This window comes from Octodon degus, unplaced genomic scaffold, assembly GCF_000260255.1.
Source record: "Octodon degus isolate 3935 unplaced genomic scaffold, OctDeg1.0 scaffold00097, whole genome shotgun sequence".
NCBI classification, from domain to species: domain Eukaryota; kingdom Metazoa; phylum Chordata; class Mammalia; order Rodentia; family Octodontidae; genus Octodon; species Octodon degus.
This window is the reverse complement of record NW_004524673.1, coordinates 8,339,910-8,363,445: the sequence shown is the minus strand read 5'-3', so window position 1 is coordinate 8,363,445 and position 23,536 is coordinate 8,339,910. Positions and strand designations below refer to the sequence as shown.

General features: G+C 36.1%; 1 protein-coding gene across 8 annotated transcripts in view; it reads left to right on the top strand.

Annotated features, from left to right (window-relative positions):
* The window catches only part of Zcchc2 (zinc finger CCHC-type containing 2), a 63,031-nt gene that overhangs the window by 22,665 nt on the left and 16,830 nt on the right, over positions 1-23,536 (top strand). For 3 of the 8 annotated variants that reach the window (XM_023723140.1, XM_023723136.1, XM_023723139.1), the window contains exons 6-11: positions 5,420-5,514; positions 10,859-10,942; positions 12,484-12,540; positions 15,612-15,751; positions 20,017-20,081; positions 20,472-20,566. In XM_023723140.1, coding sequence (XP_023578908.1) covers positions 5,420-5,514; positions 10,859-10,942; positions 12,484-12,540; positions 15,612-15,751; positions 20,017-20,081; positions 20,472-20,566 — 536 coding nt within the window. Of the gene's footprint in view, positions 1-5,419; positions 5,515-10,858; positions 10,943-12,483; positions 12,542-15,611; positions 15,752-20,016; positions 20,082-20,471; positions 20,567-23,536 lie in introns of all 8 variants that reach the window. The other 5 variants (XM_023723138.1, XM_023723135.1, XM_023723137.1 and 2 more) reach the window with 3 other exon arrangements.

Below are 23,536 nucleotides of genomic sequence, written 5' to 3'. Positions count from 1 at the left end.
TTTTCTTTTTTGGTCTTTTTGAGCCAAGCGTTCACTGTGCAGTTCAGGTTGGCCTTGAACTCACTTTCTAACCCAGCGATCCTCCTGCCTAAGCCTCCCAAGTGTTAGGATTACAGGTGTGTGCCACCACTCGGTTCTGAGGGCTTCTCTTTTCAAGGAGAATAATGGCCAAGGAGTCCAGTATTATATTACTGCAAAATTTTAGTTACTAAGTAAATTAAGTAAAAAGCAGTGCTAGAGCCCATGTAGCTTAAGGTCAAGGCTGAACCTAAAATGGCCTAATTGCAGAAGCAGATTTCCCAGTGGAAAGACAGAGTAGAGATGTCTATCACTTACTCTAATGGCATGTGCTCTCCTGAGAAGAAAATTAGGCCCAAGAAATTTTCTCAAGATAAAAGTGATTCAAAAGAAGAGAAAAATGCTTGTTCCTCAATAGAAACAAGCAGAAATTTGGGAAAGGGAGAATATTTTCATTGTATGGCAAGATCCAAAGTATGATTACAAATGTAAATGAGATAAGCAGTACAAAGGAAGACACTGGAGAAAAGGTGAACGAAGAACTCAGCATCAGATGAACACCCATGTAGGCACCCATGTCATCATCAGGTGATAAAAGATTTAGGGTGTAAGAGTAAGGCTGGCTCCAGAACTGAATACAGACATGGAAGATTGACCTAAAGGTTGGTGCATAATACAGATGAAGTAAAACCAGAGGGAGACTGGCTGAATGATACATCAAAGGAGTGCAAACCTATATGTGTTAGGAGGGTGTGGGGATGAATACCTTCCACCTAAATGGCTGTAATGAGTGCTAGAACTCAGGTTTAGTAGAATAGGAAGGTACAGGTGCTAGTCACTAAAGAATTTGAACATTGGGAAACCTTACAGGGCAGAATGGAGATTAGAGAAAGGAATAGAAGAGCTGAGAGCATTCCAGGGATAAAGGTAGAAGAGAGGGTGAGTGAAAGTACAAATAATTGAAATTCTGAGTCCTTGTGTTGCTCACCTTTTTATGAGCATATGTACCTCCTAGGGATCTTGTTAAAATGTGCAGAACTGGAGTGGACTTGAGATTTTACAGTTCTAGAAAGCTGCAGGGCATGTTACGGGTCTACAGAGAACTCATTGAGTAGCAAAGCTTCAGCAGCTGGTGAATATTTGGACTGTTGGATCCAAAGTACTTTGAGAGAGTTTTGTAGTGTGCTCTTAGGAAATAGTACTTGGAATGTGAACCCCATGGTCTACATAGGAGTGGGAAGCCAGGCTGCATGGGAAGGAATAGAATATGACTCTTACAGACTGACAACTTGGTGAGTGCTGTGAGTGCTATTATGCTGGCCATCCTGGTGTCAAGCTCACATTCCACCCAGCTCACATAAGAAATAATTGTCTTGAACTGGCCAGATAGCTCAGTGGACTAAAGTGCCTGCTTAGGCAGAGCACAGGGGTTTGATCCCCTGGCATGACATGTCGGCCCTGCTCCTGGGGCATGCTGAGACCATGATTTGAGACTGGGCATGGTGGCACAAGCCTGTATTCCCAGTGCTTGGGAGGCTGAAAACAGGAGGATCACTATGAGTCCGATCTATGTAGTGAGACCCTGTACACCCTGTACTAAATATATAAAATAATAATTAATATCCTTGGAAATTTGGGGCTATCAAAGAAGTTTTAAAGAACGGTATCAGAAATGTATCCAGCTGGAGGCACCTTCTGAGTCTTCAGTGTAGTCAGTCAGGTGAAGCATGAGGAGACTGACTTTTATTAAGTATTCCCAACTACTGATACAGATGCAGGCAAACACACAATACATGTTCTGTAAATATTTATTGAATTTTAAAAAACATGTCATACATACAAAGTGTAAACAGTTTCTAAAGAGGAGCACTGTACCTATATGTTTTTTAGTAAGTGAAAAATATACATGGCCCAAATTCGCAAGTTACAAAGTGAAAAGACAGTCTCATTACTGTTCTCCACACTTTTTTCATAGAAACAGACAAGCTGTTTTTTACATTATGGTATAAAATAAACTTTTGTTTTCACCCAAGACTGGTTCTTTTAACTGTTTTACTGTAATCAATCATTATCAACATTGAGCTGTTTGTCTACTAAGATTGCCATAGTAGAAATTCTTGAACATTTATCTTTGCATGTAAGTGGGAATTTGGCTGCAGGATAAATGAGTAAAAGTGTAACTACTATTCAAAGGTCATTTGTATTGAAGTTTTATATTTCTAGATAGCTTTCCATAGTAGATCTCCCCTCCAGAACTGGTGTCAAAATTTAATTGCCATTTTAACTTGACACTATCAATTATGAAAACTTAACAGGTTATCACAAACATAGCACAATATTATGTACTTGGAGAATTTCTGTGTTTAGATTTTAGGCATGTATATATTGTGTAGTGGCAAAGAGCTTAATCTTTACCTAGAAAGGTTGAAGAGGAGTATTTATTCTGAAAAGAAATTATTAGCAATATTTCTGAACATAGATGTTATGGTGTCATTAATTTTAAAAGGAAAAAAAATAAAGAGAAAGGTGAAAAGAGATTTTCCTAAAGTATGAAATGTGCTCTCAATTTAACATGTTTATAGCGGAGCTATAATTCATGTCTCATTACCAGATGTCTCTCAACTACTGGTGGTACTTGGCTAATGGACCCATCAGGTGGCATGGGACAGTCAAGCTTGTACTAGTAGTGGTTCAAGCCAGTGAGAACTTGTTAATGCCTATCTCTGGCTAGCTGAGTGGCTAGATCCCCTTGACTTCTTTGATCACTGGAATTCTTTTTCTCCTTGTTTTTTGCTTAAATTTTTATTACTTTTAATCATGAAATTTCCTTGCATTACTCCAAATGAACTCAGGACCTAAATTGACCCCTTTTTTTACAGTATGAATTCTTTTTCATTTTACTGATTTCTTGTGTGATATTTTTTTTTCATACATTCTTAGCTTAACATGCTTTTAGGTTCTTGTTCTGTTAGTCCATCATTCTTGCTCCAGCATCACATTTTGATTATTAGAGCTTTGTAGTTTATTAGTTATTAAATAAATATTTTATTCTTGTTCTTGTTTCCAGTCCACTGTTAGACATTCTCAGGTATTTATTCTTCAGCTTAGTTATCTTAGAACTTGAGGCGTGTGTGTGTGTGTATGTATATGTATAAATATGCGCATATATATACACACATTCTAGAAGATATGTTGTACTGACTGAAACCATGAATCCATGTTGAAATAAATATTAAATGAATTGATTGAATTTGTGAGGAATAAGGTATTGACATTATTGACGTCTTTTAACACCAAATTATGTTCTTGAATTATAAAGGGAAAAAGCATCTTGAGAGTGGAGAAGCCTTACTGATGCCACTTTAATCAAATAAAGTGAACCTCTCAGTGATGGTTCAGTCAGAATTGTGTATCACGCAATCTGCTGCTGGAAAAGAACACAACCTCAACCCTTTCATAGCTCTTCCTGAATCTCATTAGACACACCTGCTGCATGTAGAACACTCCCCCAAATGCCTGCTTTGTTCTCTCACAGCCAGTAGAGCCACAGAAAGACAGAGAGGTAGAGACCTGTAGCAGCTGAATGTAGCACAGGATTCTGAGCTGGGCCTTTGAGAGAAAAAGGACACTTTGGAGTTAGTCTGCACTGGGGCTAGAGGGTTAGAGAAAGATTTAATAATGTTAATATCCTGAGAGTGATTGTAGGAGAATGACTTTGTAGAAAACAATCGCTGATGTGTTCCCAAGTGTTGAGGCAGCAGATCAGCTATTTATAATTTGTGAGAAAAAAGTTATTTGTATTACATATATAACTCTTCTGTTAAGCTTGAGATTTTCAGAAGAAAACAGTACATATTTCCACAAGGAACCACATTTAGAAATTTGACTCTTAACCAGAACTTCAATTAAAATTGAAGCATGTCACCTTTATTGTTTTGTTTTCCTCAGCAGTGGTACTATTTTGCTTCTTTCATACAACACATTAGTGCATGTAAAAAGATCATTCCCTTGTTTTTATTTGCTGCATAATTCATTTTTAGCTGAGTCATACTCAAATTAGGATATTTTATGGCCATTTTAATTGATTCTAAGTCATTGACCAGGGTTTAATCCCCAGCGTGCCATGCCTGCCCCGCCTCCGGGGCATGCTGAGACGGTGACTGAGACTGGGCATGGTAGTGCGTGCCTGTAATCCCAGCACTTGGGAGGCTGGAAACAGGAGGATCACTACAAGTCCAAATGGTGTAGTGAGACCTTATAAACCCTGTACTAAAGTACAAAAAAATAAAAATAAAAGATTAATTGATTCTAAGTATGTTTAAACTACAAATAATATTACAGTGTTTGGAGATGTTTGTGTACACATTTGGACATACTTATTATCTATAAGATAAATTTATAGAATTAAGCTTTTGTCCCACCAGGCATGGTGGCACATACCTGTAATCTCAGCACTTGGGAGGTGGAGGCAGGAGGATAGCCATGAGTTTGAGGCCAGCCTGAACTTGCTTGTCCAAAAGTTATATATTTTTAATATGTGATATTTCTAACTTATTTTCAAAGGGATGGTAGTCCATTTACCCTCACAAGAAGCCAGGGAATTTGTATGTTGAGTACCTATGCAGTTGGCATTACGACTGTTGATGTTGAGTCTGAAGACTGGTAGTATTTCTTAGGAATTTGAACCTGAAAAACTTAGTAATCTCTTGAGGGTGATTCAGCTTGTAAGTATTTGGAATGAAGTTCAAATCTTGGTAAATGCTCCATGACATGTGCTCTAACACATGCTCAAGAACCATTTTTAGGTACCATTATAGGAAAGATCTCCAGTTGGAGCCTTTGGAATTTTTTAATTAGGCAAATGAAATATAAAAATGAATGTTTCTCAAAGATAAAGGTCTGATACACATTCAAGGTGAATTATAATGTCGTGCCTTAGGGTGTAGTATTACTTGTATAGTACATGTTCATTATATCACTGTGTTTAATATTTTCCAGGACTTACTTGTAACATCTCAAACTTTCCAAATTCATGTTCAGTGCGGCATGATTCCTTAATGGTACAGCCATATTATGAAAAGTGACACTTCTAAAGACACTGATTCTTTTTCTTGAGCAGAACAGCAGCTTTTGGACCACTTGGCGAAGTCTGAAATTATCCTTTTATTTTACCAGGACTGAAACCTTACCATATAAATAAACCTGTTTAAGTAGAGTCTTGCAAATTAGTTTTGTTAAATTTTCCTCCCAAAAGAAACAAATAGGAATATAATATTTATTTCTTAAGGGGACTTTTTTTCCCCTGTATTTGAATGAAACAATCACTCGTTGGCTTTATAATCTAAACAAACTGTGATATATATACCTGGAATTAACAAATCTCTATTCTTTTTACATACAGGCAGCTATTTTCAACTTCATCACAAGCTTTTCTACAGAGTCAGAAAGTACACAGCTTTTTTCGGTCTATATCATCAGATTCTCTACACAGCCTCAGTAAGCATCCTTTGTTCTTTGCAAAAATTTGGTTTTTTTTTTTTTTTTTTTTTTCTTTGCTTGCTTTTTATGCTTTACCCTGTCTTCTTGTAGTTAAAATTTTTTTTTCTTTTAAAATAGTTAAATATTTGTCATTTTTAATGAATTTTACATAGTAGTTTTAAAGAGAGTGATGTATGAAATTGAAGATAACAAAACAGACATTACTAGCCAGAATCTAAAAATCTTTGAGGCTCAGGGATGTGGTTGATTCTTGAGTGTCTGCTGGCATACAGATTGGGAATACAGGGAAGGGTATAGGGTTATAAAATCCTCAATGTGCCTTCATCTGGGGTCACCTGTCTTTCTAATCACATTCAGAACCTTTTAACCTTATTCCTCTCGCTCTTCCTCTTTACTTCCAGCCATTCAAAGTTAGTCTCTGCCCAATGAGAGAAGACCTCCTCTTTATCCTTCACACATGCCCCACTGTCTTAGTGCTTGCTGAGCTGCCGAGCCCTACTTTTGTTCAGATTCTGGTTTTCACTTTGCCTTATTCCAGGTTCCATCACAAGAATAAGTTTGATTTTTTTTTTCAAGGTCAAGAAACTTATATTCATATAATTGGAATTCTCAAAGTAGAAAGAGGTAGGAAATAAATATTTAAAGATTCAGAATTTCTGAATTTAGTTGAACTTGTAACACCACATTTCCAAGAGAAATGAATCTTTTGCACAAGAAATTTGAATAAAGCCATACCCAGATACACATAAATGAAATTGTCCAAAACTTATTGTAAAGAAAAAAAAATCATTAAAGCATATACATAAAAAAATTAGCTATGGAAGAACAAAATTAAATAGCATCTTATTCCACATTAGAAAGAGAAAAGGAAAAAAAAAAGACGTGTATAAGAAACTAGAATAATTAAAGGACTGAAAGAAAGGAGAAAAACAGATCTGTCCTCTTTGAATTTTATACTTAGCAAACATATCTTTGAAAACTAAAAGTAAAATATTTTCCAGTTATACAAACTCGAAATATTCTAATACCTCCAGATGTAGCATATAGGAAATAACAACATAATTCAGAAGGCAAGAGAAGTTGCTGTATGCTCCTAGATGAAGAATAGAGCTCTCAAAATGATAGTTATGCAGGACTATGTAAAATGTATTAGATGAACCCATTTAAAAGGTCATTAAAGATTTCTGTGAAACAGTATCAATCATGTTGGGTTATACACATATTTTATATATATATATGTGTGTGTGTGTGTGTGTGTGTGTGTACATTTAAATATGTCTTACCTTGTAGTTAACAATACCATGCCTTTTATCTTTTTTTTTTTTTTTTTTTTTTAATGGTGGAACCAGGGATTGAACTCAGGCCCTTGTGCTTGCCAGGCTAGCGTTTATTCTACTGAGCCATCTCCCCGGCCCTAAAATGATTTGTTTTCTATCTTTTTTTTTTTTTTTTAAATGAATACCATGTCTTTTAAATAGATTGTAAGTTAAAAATTAAGATTAAAGAATATTCAGAAAATTAAATACTAATTAATTAAAAATTAAATGTTTCAAAACAATTGAACTAAGAAAAAGTTTTCATGATAGTAAAGAATTACTAAGAATAAAACATAAGATAAATACTGGAATGACAAATAACTGACCAACACTTCTAACAGTTTGGGGATAGGATATCACACAGGATTCTAGTGTATTGTGGACATGTATAATGTCCATAACACTTACTGGTGGCCAGGTGTCACTTGTGGGACTGAGCTACTGCCATTTCCTTGATTCATCCACCCTGTAGACCTGGATAGAATCATGCCCTATAGGGTGCAGGAGAAGTCCATTTGTAGAGTATGCTGATGGAAGTATCTTGCTGCTGTATACAAAAGAATAACTGAAAGACTGCTTTTGTATACCTCTTATTCTCCTATGTTTAATTGTTTGCCCTATTTGGTGGGTTCTTTCCATTCTCATTCATGGAGTTGTGGTCATTTTGCTCCCTCTCTAGAACATCTTTTAGTCTGTGTAAGCTTTGTCATCATGAAATTCTGAAGTTGTTCTTTGTCATGGAAGTATTTCACTTCTATACTTGAAAGAGAGTTTTGCAGGGTATATCAGTCTGGGTTGGAATTTGTTTTCTTGCAACACTGGAAGTACTTTGCTCCATGCTCTTCTTGCCTTGATGGTTTTTGAAGAGAAATCTGCTGTTATCCTGATGGGTTTTCCTTTAAATGTGATGTTTCTTTTCTTTAGTGGCTCTTAGTATACTCTTCCTGTGCTGAATTTCTGGGATCTTGATTATTATATGTCTGGCTGTTTTCTTAATTGGGTTAATGTTCTTTGGAGTTCTGTATGCTTCAGTGACCTAAACGTCAGGTAGTTTCCCCATATTTGGGAAGTTTTCTGCTATTACTTCCATCCATATTCTTTTTATATCATTTGTATTAACTCCTTCCTTCTCATTGATGCCTATTAGTCTCACATTGTTCATCTTTGCATCATCTTGCAGATACTGAATTATTTTTTCCTGCATCCTAGTTGTTTTTAAGAGAATTTTTTTTACTTTTTCACTAGCTGCAATGGTGTCTTTAAGGTCTGAAATTCTATTCTCACTTTCATTCAAACAGTTTTGCCAGCTTGTGATTGAGGTTTTAAATTCCTATATATCACTTTGGATCTGCTTCATGCATTCTATTTCTTTCCTATATTGCTTATTCAAGGATTCCATCACTTTTATATTCTGCTCTATTTTTTATTAGTGTCTTTGGAAACAGTACTTCTTTTATTACAATTATTTTTTTTTTACTTCAGAAATTATTTCTGATCTGATTTCCTCTATACCTTTTTGCAGTTGTTTCTTTACTTCAGAGGCTACTATTTCAGAGATTTCAGGTGTGTGATTTCCAATTTCTTTTATTCTAGTGTCTTCTGCATTTGTTCTGTATGGGCCTAGGGCCTGAGACTGCATTTTGTTCCTTCTCTTTGTCATTTTCTAAAGCACTGTCTTCTGACTGTTGGTGTAGAGCTTAGATAGATTTATTACCTTAGCACCAGGTCCGGATCTACCAAGTTCAAACTCGTCCAATTGAGTGTGGCTTGGATATGGTTGCTGTGCTCCACTTCTTCCTGTTGCAGCCCTTGGAGTTGAACCCTCTGTGCCACTCTGGCAAGATGTTCTGTTCTTGATTCAGCTGGGTGGATCATGCCTCTAGCCTCTTTGCAGGGAGTTCTGCTGCAGGTTCCACTCTGGACCAGGGGTCTGGGTCCAGTGAGGATCCAGCGGGCTCGTGTTGTCTCACTCACACTCCGGACCTGCACTCTGGGTGGAATGAGGATCCGGAGGGCCCTGGGTCCTCTCACTCACACGCAAGGCCTGGGCTCTGGGTCGAATCTCAGGTACAGTTTAAATTAATTTGCTCAAGTAGCGTTTTCTTGTCTTTGTCAACCTAAAGTAATTTCATCAATCTAAGTACAATATTATCACAAATACACATAATACATATTTCTTGTAGTTGTTTAGTATTCATATTTCCCATCAAACTAAAATTCATTTAAGGAAGGAACCATGTCTGTCTTTTTTGCCCAATAAATTTGATTATTAAGCCCCTGTTAAGAAAAACTTAGTTTGGTGTGAAATTCAAGCCCTACTAAGAAGTTTCTTGAGCTTCACTTGTAGTCTCTGAGACGCTTGCTGCTTAAAGCCTCAGCATTGCCCAGGAAACCCTGCTACTGCTGGCTCCATGTCTCTGCTTACTTACATATCTGTCTTTTATCAAGATGTGTTAACATCAGAACTGTTGTAACACCCACCTCTTGCAGAGAGTTTTTCTTACGTTTTTGTATGCGCAGGTCTGCCTTCATGCTTTGCCATTCATCATTGTCTGCCTTGTGTTCAATTTTCTGCACATTCTAATCAGTCTTTTTAATCAAACATTTTTGCCAGTTACACTGATGTATTCTTTAGAGAATTTCTGCTAACTCTAAGCCCAGCCACCACATTAAAAAAGGTTTTTTTTTCTTTTGAATCTTTCCTTCTGCTTTCCTCATTCGTATTTTCTAATACTAAAAGGAGAAAAAGAAGGTGCTTATTTTCTCATACTGAGGTGGGGGAAAAAACAAATATGCAATTTTCATATTACAAGATGATTTAACTTTTACTAAAGTTTCACTGTTGAATATATGTACATGCTTTAAATATTTTGACAAAATTAGCAATTAGAATTAATAGACAACTTCTTATGAGTAATTGACTGCTGTATACAACTCCGTGACTAAATTTATGCCTGAATAATGATAATAGCCTGGTCATTCTAGGGCATACTGTATTTTAAGTCAGTGCTTTCTCCCTGAGTCAGGTATAAGTACTTTTTAATACATATTTATCAATAACATTAAAACAAAGTTTAAACTTCCAGCTCACCTACATGTGGAACACATCTATAAATACAGAAAAGCTCATCTTAAAAGCTTGGCAATGCTTAAATTTAATGAGTAATGCTAATGAGGTCAGCAGATTTTTGTTTTAAAGTTGTAAGTTTAAAATACTGTTGTGAGGGGCCGGGGAGATGGCTCAGTGGAATAAGTGCTTCCCTGGCAAGTGCAAGGGCCTGAATTCAATCCCTGGTTCTGCACAAAAAAAATAAAACAAAACAAAACAAAACGCTGTTGTGGGAAACCTTGTAGTACACGTCTGAGCTGTTTCACCTATGAACACTTTGTTATCAAAGTTCATTTGCACTGATTACGTTTTTCTTTCCCTGGGACAGAGGACAGCATTTCATATACTTACAGCTATCTCCTAGGAAAAAAAGTGCACAAATGACTTTCCATGTAAGGATATATAATTAGATCCATATGTATGTCATGCACAGAAGTTTTAAATGAATAGCAATTTAATTGTAAATAACATTTAAACATAAATGTTAATATGGGAAGAGATGACTTTCTTGGACAGGGCAGAACATGGTCACCCATCTCACTAATCTGAAACAGAGCAAGCATCCTGACAAAAGGTTAAAGTTAAACTCTTAAATGATTTAAGTAGCCTCCGCAGGTATTTGAAAGTCACACAGTGACCATTTGCTTGTAGTATGCATGAACACATTGAAGCTGGTAGATGAGCTCTGATTCATTCAGGTTGTGTGGTTCTTGAGAGAATAGCTGGCTCCTTGGCATTCCTCATAGGCCAGTGCTTTGTGTCATGTCCTCTTGCTTTCTTAAAGGCCCTAACAGTAAAAGTATTCTCCTAAGCCTTCATTTTCCTCTTCCTTGGTTAGAAGTAATCATTACGTTTATTTTATCTTAGTATTATAATTTTCCTTTGAAAATTAATAGTATCACATTACTTCCTATAGATAACTTACAGTCGTCTCTGAAATCTTCTAAGATATTAGAACACTTAAAAGAAGACAGCTCAGAAGCTTCAAGTCAAGAAGAAGGTAACTGTATGTGGATTTACTACAATAAGTCATCTTGCCTAATATTGGCACAAGGATGGAGCAGATTAAAGAGCCCGGAGATAGAAATGGGTATTGGGATATGACAAAGGTGGCATTGCAGAGCTCACTAAATAGCATTGGCACAAATGACTTTCCATATAAGGATATATAATTAGATCCGTATGTATGTCATGCACAGAAGTTTTAAATGAATAGCAATTTAATTGTAAATAACATTTAAACATAAATGTTAATATGGGAAGAGATGACTTTCTTGGACAGGGCAGAACATGGCCACCCATCTCACTAATCTGAAACAGAGCAAGCATCCTGACAAAAGAAATCACGTAGTTAAAAGATAGTCCACAGAGAAAATATTGGCAGCATCTTAACAGATAAAAGACCACATGCTAACCATAAACCGACACTTCTAAAAAATTATGAGAATATCATCCTAATATCCTAATCAATGAGAATAACATCCTAACATCCCAACAAATGAGAAAATCATCTTAACATCCTAATAATATCCTAACAGAAATATGGGCAAAACGTATAGATGTTTCATAGAAAATGACAATTGAGCAGTCATTAAACATCACACAGCTCACTAGGTATAGAGAAAATGCAAAGAAAAATAATGAAATATAATTTCCCACCTATCAGATTAGCAAAACATTTTCAAATCTGATATTTAACAAGCATATAAAGGAAAGGAACCCCATTAGTAGATGGGAATATAAATTGGCCTGACTGTTTTGAACAGAAATTTGGCACAAGATAGTAAAGTTGGAGATATTTGTGCTGCTATCCTGTGATTCTGCATTGGTGAAACTTATTCATATGCTTAAGGAGTCCTGGGCAGAGGTACTCATGGCAGCAGTGTTTGTAAGAGTGAATACTGGGAAATTGTCTGAATGTTCAAATGTCAGTGAATTTATAAATAGTGAAATGTTCATGCTGGGTGGGAATTAAAATATATTTGAGGTATAGTCAAACATGTAACTCCTCTATGTTTATTAACCTACATATATGGGCAGCAAAATAAGACTTTCATTTAATTGTTTGAACAAGTTTGGTCCTAGTCAACAACCTCTGTAGAAGGAGGGCAGTGAGTTGAACAGTGGAAGACCTCCAGTCATATCTAGATATTTTGTTTGTTTAAAAATAGCTTCCAGAGAGAAGTCTTTATTGGATGTGTACGAGTATTTATTACTTGAATCACTTCATTTTCTAATGATTTAAAAGAGAGTTCATCCACCTGAAGTGAAATGTTTTACTTGCTACACGCAGTGTTGTGCACATAGTGAACTTTTAGTTTTGGCTAAGATTGTGTTATTAGATGAAACACATTTGAGAGGTGATTTTAGGTAAATTGGTAGCTTATTCTGCCTTTGAAAATTCCTTCTTTAAGGTGTGTGTTTTCTGTGTTGGGAATGCTTAGAAGTGTCAATGTTTTGATGGCATAATTTGAAGCACCATTTTGGATATGTGCTATGGCATTTATTGTAATAAATTAATTACCTTTTCTTCTGTTCTAGATGTGTTACAGCATACCATAATCCATAAGAAACATGCTGGGAAAAGTCCCATTGTGAAGTAGGTATTTAATTTTTAAAACATAAATGCCTCTGTATGTTTCTAAATCAATGTAATGTTTAAGTTACTGATATATTTGACTGTAATTCTTCTGTTTGCTTCACTTGTCTGCCTTTTTGCTGCCTTTTGTACTTTTTTTCCCCCCTGTTAGCCTTTATAGTTATACATTGTTTTTCTATTTGGGTTGTCAGTCTAGAGCACTGGTGGTGAGCCTATGCCTAGCATGCCACTGCGGACTGTTTGTATCACTGAAAGCTCTAAAAGGTTCTCCATTACTGCACTAGAGATTATATTGTAGCTCTTTCATTTACTATTGCCTAATACTAATTTGTGCTTCTAGTATTTCCCAATTTTAGGACCTTAAGTCACTATAATCCCACTTACGTTTTCATGAGTTATAAATTATAGCCATTATGCTTTTTCATAGTTTTAAACTCCATGAAGTCTTTTTCCAGTGTGCCTTTAGATTTTGCCATTCTTTTGCTCTCTTCTTATGTCTTTACACATTCACCTATGATCGTTTTCCCTCTAATGGAAGAATACTAACTATGAATGAATTTTCATCTGAAAATTGCCTTCATGTTTAAAAGTTGTTTTTGCTGTGTATGAGCTTCTAGGTTGGCACTTACTGTCTGTTAGCTCTTTGAAACTAGTTTTCATTGTCTTTTGATCAGTGACCTTTGGTCTCTTGTGTTATATTCTTTCAGTCCACCTCTGATTTGTCTTGTAGATCTTATAAAAACATTCATGTGACTTTTGACTTGTATCACATTATTATTGTTCCCCTCAACCATGTGCCAGTAGACTTTTCCACTTGTCTCAGGGCCTTTGCTAATTCTATAGCTGACTTCCTGCCCTTAGTAGACAAACCTAGCAAGTACCACCAGCTTTGAGCCCCTTTGGAGTATAGTGATAACCTTTTTGTAGTCTTTTTGGTATTTTTGGTATTTCACTCTCCCTGCTTCTCTGCTCCCACTTTCTCTGACCACATCTCAAATTACATCATTTTAGACTATGGATGTCCAGCCTTTTGACTTACAGAGGCTATACTGAGTGGGGAGCAATTGTCTTGGGCCATATATAAAATATATAATTATATGTATATAAGTAACACATTTTTCTTAATATTTTAATATCATATCTTTTTTTAAATGTATTTGGTACAGGGTCTCACTACACAGTTCAGACTCACAGTGATCCTCCTGTTTTTAACCTCCCCAGTGCGGTAATTATAGGTGTACGCTACCACATCCGGTCTTGGTGGCTGGCTCAGCATGCCCAGCGTTGGAGCAGGCACAGTATGTGGTGCTGGGGATCGAACCCTAGTCCCTGCACTTGCCTAAAGAGACCCTTAGTTTGCTGAGCTATCTCGCCAGCTCTAATATCATTAAGTTATTTTTAAAAAATAGCAAAAGCTTAATTTTAATAATACGAAAATTTACATGTCTGTTTAATAATAGTAAACTCCTGCCTTCATAGGCAAATACAGGTGTGAGTAGATTGAAATACTACTATTGGTATTCACTGTTTTACTTATCAAGTCAGGAGTACTTCTAAAACCTGATACACAAAGGTTCCCTTTAACTGTGTGGCAGGCTCAGGGGGCAGAGTTAGTGCTGCACTGTACCTTCCCCTATGTATTATTCGATTATCTCCTCTGTAGTTCATCCGTGAATTAGAAAAATACCAATAAAAATTTCATAACAGTGTTAAAAGTTTATGGTCTGTGTGCAGTCCATGGTCTTCAGGTTGAACTTACCTGTTCTAGATTGTGATTTTGAGAGGAGCTCAGGCTATCTGGCTGCATTTTTAGTCATTCTTATTGTAAGATTTGAAGGTAATGTGTTTTTCCTCAGATTGCCTTTAAGTTTTTTTTCATTGTTTGGTTGTCTACAATTATTCTGTGGTATGCTTTGTGCCTATCTTTGTATGAAAACTGTTTCTTCAATCTGCTGCTTTGTATCTTTTAATTTTGGAAAACTTCTCACTTTTATCTCTTCAAATACTGCTAAAAAATAAAACAAAGCAGAAAAAAAACACTGCTTCTGCTCTCTTGCTCCATCTTCCAAGATTTATAAAATCCTTAGTATATAAGGCTTTTCACTATGTTCCACATGCAGAAACCAGAAACTTTTGTTTGTACATTTTCCCTTCCAGTGCTGCTATCTATTTTCTTCCAACCAAAATTTTCCTGTGCACTAATACTCATCTATTTACTATCCATTCAGGGTTTTTTTTTTGGCAGAACTGGGGATTGTGCTTACCAGGGAAGCACTTATTCTACTGAGCCATCTCTCCAGCCCCTCCATTCAGTTCTTAATATTACTTTTATATTTCTGCTAATGAATTTGGTCTTTACATTTCCATGTGCTCTTTCAGAATCTTCAATCGTGGTGTACTGATTGATTGTGTTGGGCATTGTTACCTGAAAACCTATACTAATGTCTTCATATCTGAGATTCTCATTGGGATCATCCTGTTCCTGTTGTCTGTTTCTTTGGGTCTTCAATCACTTTATCCTGTCTCCTTACACACCTGTTTATGCAGAGTACTTAGTATAATAGTTCTCTACAGATACAGGCTTATTTGTCTGCAGGGGCCGGCTGCAAGATGACCTCTGTTGCCAGGTCTCAAGGCAGAGTACACATTTGTGTATAAACTTTTTTAGAGACAGCTTTCATGATAAATTAGCTGTGTACCTGTTTATTTCTCGTAATTACTGTTTTCTTTCTTTTTTTTTTTTTTAAACATTTATTTATTTTGTGTGTGTGTGTGTGTGTGTGTGTGTGGCCAGCTCAGCCCACCGGGGGCGGGGCTGGCTGGCATGTGGTGCTGGGGGATTGAACCGCAGTCCCTGTGCTTTGCCAAGCTTGTTCCAAGTAGGTGCTTTAGACCATTGAGCCATCTCGCCAGGCCAGTAATTACTGTTTTCCTTTAGACCTATTACTGAGTATTCAAAACACCAACCTCCCCAGAATTCTTTTAACAGACTAGAGTGTGGTAATGAGGTTCATTGAAATAACCAGGTTAAATTATTGACAGATTGTCACACTTTCATGTTTTCCTTTTGATAGCAGTATTGGTACGAGCTGTTCTCCGTTAGACAGTCTTACTGTGCAATATCCTGAACAGAATGGAATTGTGGATTGGAGGAAGCAAAGCTGCACCACCATTCAGCATCCAGAGCACTGTGTGACCTTGCCTGACCAGGTATGTGAGACATTGTCTTGGTGCCACATAGTTGAAGTATTATATCTTTTTTGTTGGTAGTGTTTTAATAATGAAAGAAAGTTTCAAGATAGATTTTTTGCTTTTATATATGATACAAGCTCTTCCGAAACCTGAAAAAGTACATGTGTAAACTTTTATTGCTCATATAAAATTAATATATTTTCATATGACACTCGACCTTATACAGAATTTTTTGTGATCATGAAAGAATTATTCACATTTCAGTCATTATCTTGTTATGGATAATTTGAATTTTGAAACTGATCTGTCTTCATTAAGCCACTGACATTTCTGAGTATAATTAGGAAACATTTGCTTTCTTAGGAACTGCATATGCTCAGAGGACAGAATATGTCCAAATATGTTCAGTATACTATATCACCCATCCAGGTTGGGCGGGGGACCATGTACACATTGTAATGTGTACATACATACTTCACCTTGTTGTTTCTAGAAAATTTATTTCTTAACCTAATTATATTTCTGACACACTCAGGTCCAAATGAGAACTCATATATGTCTTGATCATACTTAACGGCCTCTTTTTAAATACCATCTGAGTATACTTGCCTATCCCATTCCATTGCCCATGCTCACTCTCCTTAAGAGTTAGCAAAATTATGTCAGTTTTATCAAATTGAACTTCAAGAGAGTACTAATAAAACATGTAGCTAATACTAGAAACTTGGTTATGTTTTATTTTGTATGGTAGTCCCTGATTCTCACCTATGAGGGATGTATTTCAGGACCTTCACAGTGTGTACCTAAAATTACAGGTAGTATTGAACCTTATATAGGTAAACTGGTTTTTTTCATACATATACACGTACATACATACATACCTATGATAGTTTTTTATTTATAATTTAAGCACAAGAGATTAATAGCAATAGTTAATAATAGAATAATTATAATAACATTACCAAATGTTGTATGAATGTAGTCTTATCCTCTACTGCTATGAGGTTAGTATCAAACACAGAACCACTGAACAGAATGATGGTTTGTGTAGTCAGTGGGGTAGAATGCTTGAGCATGAGATTTCATCATAAGACTCAGAAGTATCAATTTTAAGCTTAGGAGATATTTCTAGAATTTTCCATTAATATTTTTGGACTTTGCTTATCCATGGAAAAGGAACAGATAATAGGGACTAGTATAGTTCCACATTAAATAAACAGACTAGATTTTTTAAAATATCAGTATCAAGATAATTATCATCAAATGCATAAATTTTGGTGGTTCTAGTGACTCCAAAAATAGGTTGTAAATCAAAATATGTTAGACTTCCACATGTGTAAATATCGTATAGTCTCCCTAGTGTAAGAACGCAAAAGAAATAAAATAGAAAGATATGACACAATTAAAAAGAAAGCAAGAACTTAAGGATTAAATAACCAAGAGAGGGCAAGAGAAAAGCTAGGAAACATGACAGGGGCAAAACCATACATTTATATGTACAAGATGGTTAAGGCAATGATCCTGAGAATCTTCAGCAGGTTTTTGAAGCTAGCAGTTAATTGGTAGGATTCTCACCCTGACTGACTAGATATGCTAATATCTGTGAGCTAAGCAACTGCACTGAAGATAGCAATGTGTAATACTAGGGTCATGCTTGGAATGCCTGTCATTCTGGACTTCTAAATATATACTGCTTTTTATGTCATATCAATTCCTGCTATACTGTCTCTCGAGTAAATGTTGGTTTAAAAAAGTAATAAATGAAAGCAAGAGACAGACAAAAAGTCATAGGACTGTCCTGCTACAATGCTGTATATGGTTAGATTTCTAAATTTCTATGTAAAAATATGTAATTGTTTCTATTTTTTTAATTTAATTTAATTTTATTTTTATTCACATTCTGCAGGGATTTAAAGTTTAACATATCAATACTTGATGGAAAATACCTGTTCTATGATATGTCTAAGATGTTTGATATTCAGACAGATAGTGAGGTTAAGTTCAACTGCCTATGTTATAGGTTAATAATATCATTAAGCTTCTCTTCTGGAGAGTTAACTTAAGTTTACAGACCAGAAATTAGTAAAAAGAAGGGCTGCAAGGACAGCCAACATTTTGGCCCTAGCCTTTCAAGGTCAGTGAGCACTCACGACATAAGAGAACCTGTACTGTAATATCCTGTAACTCAGTGGTGTCACAAATTTTCTGATCAAGGAGATTATGGGGCCACAGATGAAGATGATCAATGATGTAGAGTATGCCTAAGGAGAGTCACATGGAGAGAAAACATTCTCTCAGGTTTTCACAGAGAGCAAATTGGTCAAACAATGGCCATGACTCATCCTCATGACTGACACTGACAAAGGATCTACAAACTGCAGCACAGGGTTTCAGGGCAAATCCTGAGGGATTTGACTGACCTCGTCAGATACAAAAGTTACATTTCTTGTTATATAGGTCTTGCTTTATCTTGGTCTTAAATACCCAGTAGAAAAAATATAAAAGCGAAGTATAAAGTAAAGCCATATTAATATGCTGAGCTATAAAAGGCTTCTGACATTGCCAGTCCTATAGATCACCCACTACTATTACGGACTACTGGGCCATATTGGATTATTTTGCTGAATTCATGCACCTACAATATTTAAATGGCAATGAAATACCCATCTCTGACAAAACTAAACAAAAAAGGGGGATATAAATGAAGGACCATTTTGTATCTGTATATTCAAAACAGGCTAGATATACAGCTACTTTCTCTTAATGAGAAGAAATATTTGTACTAATAGTGTTTGGACAGGATATCATGTCTGCATCTTGTACTGTGAATAACCACTACAAATATGCAATGTATTATTGAAACTGTCCTGCTAATCGGTTTTAAAACTGTCTCATTGCTATTTGTTTCTCAATAAAATTAATAAAAAATAAATAAAAATAAACAATGTTAGACTTTTTTTGCATAATTTTATTGAGAAACAAATAACAGTGAGACAGTTTCAAATCAAATTGGTAGGACAGTTTCAATAATTAAAACATTGCATACATTCTTCCTAGTGGTTAATTGCTGTACAAGATGCGGACATGATATCCTGGTTACAAACACCATTAGAACAAATCCCTCTTATTTATTAAGAGAATGTAACTATATATCTATCCTAACCACTTTGAATACACAGATACAAAATGGACATTCATCTGTATCCTCTTTTTTTGTTAAGTTCCATTATTTGAATATTATAGGTGTGTAAACTCAGTAAAATATTCTAAGAGTCCAGTAGCCCATAATAATGAGTCTTCCGCTTCACTGGCAATGTCAGAAATTGTTGACCCTGAGTCCCCTACAGCTCAACATAACAGCATGGCTTAACTACTTATATTTCATTTTTATACTTTTCTGCTGGATGGTTAAGACCAAGGTAAAGCAGGACCTATGCAACAAGAGTTGCAGCTTTTGGGTCTGATAAGGTCAGTGAAATCCCCTCAGGATTTATCCTGAGATCCTGTACCTCAGATTGTAGAACCTTTGTCAGTGTCAGCCATGTGGATGAGTCACAGCCATTGCTTGGCCAATGTGCTCTCTGTGAAAGCCTGAGAGAATGTCCTCTCTCCATGTGACTCTCCTTAGGCACACTCTACATCATCGATCACTTTCCTCTTTGGCCCCATAATCTCCTTGATCAGAAAATTTGGGACCCTACCGAGTTACATGACGTTACAGTACAAGTTCTCATATGTCCTGAGTCTTAAGTGACCTTGGAAAGCTAGGGCCAAAATGTTGGCTTTCCTTGCAGCCCTCCTTTTCATCTAATTTTGGTCTGCAAACTTAGGTTATTAACCATCCAGAAGACAAGCTTATTGTTATTACCATGCTACCTCGGCTGTTAAGCTTAACCTCACTATCTGTCTGAATATCAAACACCTTAGGCATAACATGGAACAGGTATTTTTCATCAAGTATTTATATGTTGAACTTTAAGTCCCTACAGAATATGATTTAAAAACATTTAAAAATTAGAATATATTTTAAAAATAGGCATAAAGAATTATATACTTCTTATGTTTACACATAAGTCCAAAAATCTAACCATATACAACCTTGAAGCAGACAGTCCCACAATATTCCTTTTGCTGTCTCTTGCTTTCATTCACCACCCCCTTCTTTTTGAACATAGACTTTATATTAAATAGAAACTTTTAATGCTTAATATAAAAATATAAGCATACCTGCATCAATATGATTTAGTTCTGGTATGTTTAATTTGTCCTTTCATTTCTACTAGCATTCTTCTGAAAAACGAAGCTTATCTTTGATGAATAAGAAGAAAGGAAAGCCACCAATGGAAAAGTAGGTTGAATTTAGTATTTGCTATATTAGACATTGGTAAGGAAATATAGAACGTAGCATTTGATTATAAGCATATTCAGTTTTTATATGGTAAATACAATTTCTGTTCTTTGTATGTTTTAATTCTGGGCTTAATTTTTTCAGTTGAAAGTATCAATTTATTCAAATGATAGAAGTAAAGATATTATCAAATACTACATTGATAATAGTATATAGTCTTATTATAAGACATTTGAAATGTCAGTTCTCAGAACTTTATCCCATATGTAGCTTTTTTCTTACTAAATTTTTTAAATTATAAAAAAAGCTTGAGAGGAATTTTAGAATTATTGTACTTGTGCTTTGTAGGAAATTTTATACAAATGTTGATAACATGTATGTTTGATTTAGGGAGAAAATTAAGAAAACTGACAACAGATTGAATAGTAGAATGAATGGTATTAGACTCTCCACTCCTCAACATGCGTATGGTGGTACAGTGAAAGGTAAGAAAGTTTGTTTTTCTTTCAAATATTTACCATCTAGAGATACACAATACTTACTATATTAATAGATAGTAAGCTATAGTAGTAAGCCAAATCCTATTATTTCACCGTGCATTGATGTGTACACCAGTTTCCAAATTAAACAATTTTCAAACTAATAGAGTTAGTTTAGGGACTGCCCATTGGCCATTAAGGTAGACAATTCCTTTGCTTCAGTTATACTTACCTACTTTCCTTTTCTCCAGTGGCAGTAGTTGCTGACTTGTTTCAAGGAACGCACAGGTCCCAAAGGTCCTGGAGAGTCCTCACTGCAGCTTTGCGAGAGGCCTTCACAGAAGTGTGCACATACTCTTATTAAAGTCATTCTTTTAAAAAACTGTTGATATTTCCATGTTTTAATAACTGTCTGTGATGGGGCTTTAAGGGGAGTTCTGACCCTCAGATTTTTGTGAGACTGTTTTTGTTGTGATTTATGTTAAACCACCACTATTTAAAGGTCTCTATTTTAAAGTTCAAGGTTCATTTAATTTGAAAGTGCCCCTTCTCCTACTTCACAAATTACTCTTCTGTTTTTATTTTTGTTATTAATAGTAAAGATAGAAAAAACTCACAGACTTCTAAAAGAGTATATTATCCATGGGCATTACCTGACACATTTGCTGACTTGTCTACAAACTAGAATTTAATTCATATTTTATGTTGTTAGTGCATTCTGTTGTGATACAGTATAAATAACCACAATGTATTTAGTAAATGAGGAGCATTTTAAATTAGGTATTTGTACAAAGTAACTGAATAGTGACAAAAAATAGTTACCTTTTCAATCTAAAATCATCTAGCAACTCTTTGAAACAGCAGTGAACTGGAAGTTAAAATGACTTAGGGAAAAAATAGAAAAACCTGTGTTGCTTCTATAAGGTTCTAGTCCTAGGAGTATATTATGACACTGTACACTGTCTGAAGTTTCTTCTGGTGATGGCAACTAAGGAGGCAAAAGCTAAATAAGGCAAAGATCTCAGTTGATGGATGACTAGAAGGCCCTTTGGGCAGACCTTCCTGTGTCTTTTTCTTGCTCATTTTCCATCCTGCTACCAGAGTTGTCTTTAAAGAACATATTCACCAGGTCATTCGCCTGTGACATTCCTGGCAAGTGCACTTGACGCTCCACATGCTGCTACATACCTCTCATCATTTGGGAACTGTAGCTAAAGTTCCCAAGAAGTTTGTGGCTGTTCTTATGTTTTTACCCTCCAATTTCTAAAAGAGAAGCATGTGCACTTTGATCAGAGGAAGCCATGGGTTTGGATCTCATGTCCCTACTTACTTAAATGTGTGTCTTCTCTGAAGCTGAGCTTTTCTGATTTATAAATTGGAAAGAGTACATACCTACCTCACCAGCATATAAGATAAAAAAATATAATAACATGAATAGTGTTTTAATTGGAATGAATACACCACCTTAAGTGTTCAGTAATTTTTGTTTTCTCTACGTTAATAAGTTTTAAAAATATGTATTTTATAGGTTATTAAGAACTTTGTGGGCCAAAAAGCTCAGCAGATTAAAGCACCTGCTTAGGCAGACTCAGGGGCCAGGAGTTCAATCCCCCCCACCCCCACAGGCCGGCCCTGCCCCCAAGGTGCAATGAAACAGCAATTAAGGCTGTGTGTGGTGGTGCACACCTGTAATCCCAGCACTTAGGAGTCTATAAACAGGAGGATCACTAGGAGTCCGATCTACATAGTGAGACCCCATACATCCTGTCCTAAATACAAAAAAAATCCAAAACTTAACAATATACCAAACTCCAGTTTTTTTTTCAGTTATCCTTAACACCCAGGAAATAATAGGTCCCACCCCTGTCTGCACCCTCAGCCACACGGTCACAGCTGGTTCCTGTAGCCCAGCCTCTCTTCCCCTTCCCAGGAAACAATGTGTAGGACAGGTCGTAGTCCTCCTTACCGTGGCCATGTACTCTGCCATTTTCGCTCCCTTAGACTCACCCCCAATCCACTAAGTTTGACCCACTAACCCTTCTACTATATCCACAAAAGACCTGGCTTAATAAACTGGACTTGAGTCTTGTTTAGAGTTATTCCAGTAGTTCCTGCCCAGAACCCTGAAATTCAGGCTGGGTGTATTGTTGACTGGGTTGTCACCATTTACCTAATAATTACCTTAGGATTTTTAATTTTGTTTTAGTAAGGGTCTACAGGGTCTCACTATGTAGATTGGACTCATAGTGATCCGCCTATGTTCAGCCTCCCAAAGAGCTGGGGTTACAGGCACATGCCACCACACCTAGTCTCAATCCTTGTCCTAGCATGCCCCAGGGGTGGGGCTGGCACAGCACGACATGCCAGGAATGGAACCCCAGCCTCTGCTTCTGTCTAAGCAGGCGCTTTAATCCACTGAGCTATAGGATTTTTGGATAAGCTAAGTTTTTCCATTTTGTTCTCTGTATATAATGTCATTGATTCATATGTAGTCACATTTATGGAGTACAGCTGTGAATGTTTTGGACCACTTGTCTCATTGATGTCAAATATAGCTCAGCTGTGTTCCAACTCCAACTCTGTTCGTTAATTTTCCTTTAAAATATTAAGGTGCCAAAAAGGAATTGCCTTTAAGCATTTAGTTAACTTGAAATAAATTCAAAGTACCCCCCCAAGCCCCAGCCCTGTGGACCATCAGCTCCTTTTATAAGATGTAGAATTTATGTTGGGGCTCAAAGTATTGGGTCCTTTTGATTTGATTGTTCTGATCTTTGAGTAATGCAAACTAACTTAACCATATTACTGTTATTTACCTTCAGTTTAAAGCTTTTTATTATTAAAAGTTAACTACTTTTTTGAATGGGAATATATTTCATGTAGATCAGAAGTGCAAAAAAGGGGGCTGGAGAGATGGCTCAGTGGTCTGAAGCACCTACTTAGAACAAGCTTTGCAAAGCATCAGGGACCGCGGTTCAA